The 2,935-nt window shown below is 37.6% G+C and overlaps 1 protein-coding gene across 5 annotated transcripts; it reads right to left on the reverse strand.

Moving 5' to 3' along the window:
* Positions 1–2,935, reverse strand: LOC129309121 (elongation factor 1-delta 1-like). Of its 5 annotated transcripts, XM_054950516.1 has the most exons (9): positions 2,764–2,932; positions 2,562–2,608; positions 2,025–2,136; positions 1,792–1,908; positions 1,468–1,561; positions 964–1,084; positions 748–861; positions 456–617; positions 1–320 (listed from the first exon to the last, which is right to left on the reverse strand). In XM_054950516.1, coding segments are annotated over exons 3-9 (696 nt in total). In that variant the 5' UTR covers positions 2,111–2,136; positions 2,562–2,608; positions 2,764–2,932; the 3' UTR covers positions 1–318. The 5 variants fall into 5 exon arrangements, with proteins under 5 accessions (XP_054806491.1, XP_054806487.1, XP_054806489.1 ...); XM_054950512.1 differs by lacking the exon at positions 1–320 and having other exon boundaries at positions 451–617; positions 2,764–2,935; XM_054950514.1 differs by lacking the exons at positions 1–320; positions 2,764–2,932 and adding an exon at positions 2,720–2,735 and having other exon boundaries at positions 451–617.

The following is a 2,935-nucleotide window of genomic DNA, read 5'->3' on the forward strand; positions in this document are numbered from 1 at the left end:
TTGGATCAGTAATAAAGCAACTATAGATTTTCACCCGAAAAAGGAAGCCATAATTTGGTACACCGAATAATAAAGGAAAACACATGCCCAATACAAGGATTGGAAAACAACTCTAAAATTATTCAAAAAGCTGCAGATCCCGATACATGCAAAATCATCGGCAACAATAATTTAGGGCAAGATGCTTGGCGAAATATAACACTACAAGAGTAACAGGGAGGCTTCTAGAGACAAAACATCTCAAGATACGGAAGTAACACTTAACACTACAAACTTCTCACCCGTTGGAAGGACAGTCCAAGTCCACGGAATCCCAGATTCTGCAACAGAAGTTACGAGATAGAATTAGAAACAAATATCAATCATGGGTCATAAGTTGCGTGTCCCATCACTAAATATATACCATCTTCAGTAATCTGTCTATATTAAACAAAAGGGTTTTAGACTATACTAACATATTTTATTGAAGGCCACAATGTCACAGCTCTGGACATAATCGTTAATTGGCTCGTTCATGAGATGTTCCTCAATGAGGCTGTCAACCGAGACCAGGTCATCCACTATAGTCATCATAATTTGCATTTTCTTGATACCGTACCCAACAGGGACAAGTTTGGCTGTGACATTGATAGGGAGTAATGTCAGAATTGCAAACAGGATGGTACACGATGAATGTAGATTACCATTTAAAATAAAGGATGGTATATTTATCATTTAAAATAACAAGGCAAGAAAATATCAACTTACAAGCACCCCAAAGCAATCCTTCCATCTGAACTCCTCTCACTGCTTCTTCAAGCTTTTTCATGTCTGTCTCATCATCCCAAGGCTTCACATCCAACAGAACAGATGACTTCCCCGCTGATAATACAATCAGCAAAAGTTATAACTCATAAAACAGGTGTTAGAAAAATGTCAGGACCCAAAGGCAATAAATTTAAAATCAGTAGGAACACAACTTACATTCTTTCTTCTTTGAAGATGCCTTCACAGCAGCCGCCCGTTCTTCAGCAGCCTTCTTCTCCTCTTCTGTCTCTTCACCAAACAAATCCACATCATCATCATCCTCCTCAGCTGATGTAGCCTGAAAAACATATATTTAGTCAACCGTTAGAATGAGTTCTCCAAAAGGAACAAAATTTGGTAACAAAAATGACAGTCAATTACATAAATGGGCCATAGATGGCTCCCTATTTTCGTTGAGAACTGGAGAATTATATATATATATATATAGAGTGAGAGTGAGAGAGAGAAGAAACAACAAAGCATATAAGGATGAAGACAAAACCATAACATTGAACAAGAAAAGAGAATGAAGAGAAAAGAAGAAAAAAAGAAGTCAAACAATTAACATCCATGTTCAAATTTTGAAAACAAGTTTGGAATCTAATCATATTACATTCATTCATTTGCGAACCAAGTTCATGCATAATATAAAAACTGAATAAAATAAAGGAAGATACTTGCCTTTGTGTCAGCCGGTGGAGGAGTGGCAATGGTCTCGTCTGCCATAGGGAGAGAACCCTCCACTTTGACTCCCGATCCGTCACCAGATACACCACTGTATATCAAGAACGAAGAACAAATCGAATAAGCAGGAAACTCATGACGTTATCAATCATTCTTAGACATCAGATGTAAAATTGTGATGCACTAAACATTAGGTAAATCACAAACTCAGACATAAAAAACATGCCATGAGTAAATGAATGGTATTGAAACGCGGTGCATCTAGTTGCAATACCCAATTACCCAACTTAATCCATAATCAGGCATGGGATTAGAACTTACGAGATTCTCAATAGAGCATCAATGTGCTCGTACCAACGGGAAGCGTTCACATATTCAGCTGATGGGGCCTTTGCCAAGGCTGCATATACCGTAATATCGTCCTTTGAAGCTTGATACCTGAAGAGATATAGCTTATAAGCACCGCCTAGAAACAAGGAGGGGAAATGGGGGGAAAATTTTCTTTTTTTTTTTTGGGGGGGGGTGTGGTGGGGGAATCAAGCATAGCGACTTGCCCACTTATATAACTGCGGGTGAGAAGGTATTCGTCAAGCTTTTTCAACCCAGAAGCAGAATTGACATCAACGAATGTGACCGCCATTTCTGATGTATATAATTCCTTTGCTTCTGCAATATGCATACAATGGGGTCGAAGTGTTTGATGCATCCATAAACTCAATGTATAGCAAAGCAAGTCTGAGATTCTCCTCAAGTACAACAAAGATTTTATAGAAACTAGAATAAAAAAAACAGAACCAGTCCACTGGACTATGACTCTTTTTTTGGCTGATGAATATATTTAATCTTATTCAAGTTTTGAAATTTTAACTTCGCCCCTTCATAAATTAAAGGGATGGAAGAGCCCAAAAAAGAAATGAAAATAAAATATAATGAAATCATAGAACAAAACATTCCATTTACTCTAATCTGCACTTTAATATAAATTATGTTCTTTTTTTTTCCAAGAAGCAATACCAGATAATGATTCAAATTTAGCTTTGAAGATTGACTACATAATGAATATATATATATATATATATATATACACGAACCACGTCCAGGAGATAAAATTCAAGCAAGATTTTTCCAGAAGCCACACCTGAATCAACACAATTTAAAAAAAGCAAAACCCATATGAATGAGTGAAAAAATGGAACTGACCCAGCGATGGGAGGAGAATGGAGGAAGAGCAAAGGATGAAGAAAAAAACCAGAAGAAGTTTCAGAATGGAGAGGAGGAAGGGATCGAAATTACGTGGAGCAGGAGAGTTGATGTCGCGGGATCTTGAAGCTCGAGTAAGGGGAGCCCAGCGGCGCACAAAATCGAAGGAGGAGGAGGAGAGAATGAGCGATTAGGGCAAGATAAGTGAATTATATCTGTGTATCCAAAAAAAGTAAAAACTGAAATGGACTGGAGAGACAGGCTC

Source organism: Prosopis cineraria, unplaced genomic scaffold (assembly GCF_029017545.1).
Source record: "Prosopis cineraria cultivar Desert tree isolate PC_DT_omini unplaced genomic scaffold, ASM2901754v1 PC4, whole genome shotgun sequence".
In the NCBI taxonomy this organism is placed as follows: domain Eukaryota; kingdom Viridiplantae; phylum Streptophyta; class Magnoliopsida; order Fabales; family Fabaceae; genus Prosopis; species Prosopis cineraria.

Excerpts from the sequence above, each read along its gene's own strand:
- LOC129309121 (XM_054950513.1), bottom strand. The coding sequence starts at position 2,110 with ATGGCGGTCACATTCGTTGATGTCAATTCTGCTTCTGGGTTGAAAAAG. Across the intron at positions 1,909-2,024 it reads ACCCGCAGTTATATAAGTGG|GTATCAAGCTTCAAAGGACG; the intron begins GCAAGTCGCTAT and ends ATATCTCTTCAG. Across the intron at positions 862-963 it reads ATCTTCAAAGAAGAAAGAAT|CGGGGAAGTCATCTGTTCTG; the intron begins GTAAGTTGTGTT and ends TTGTATTATCAG.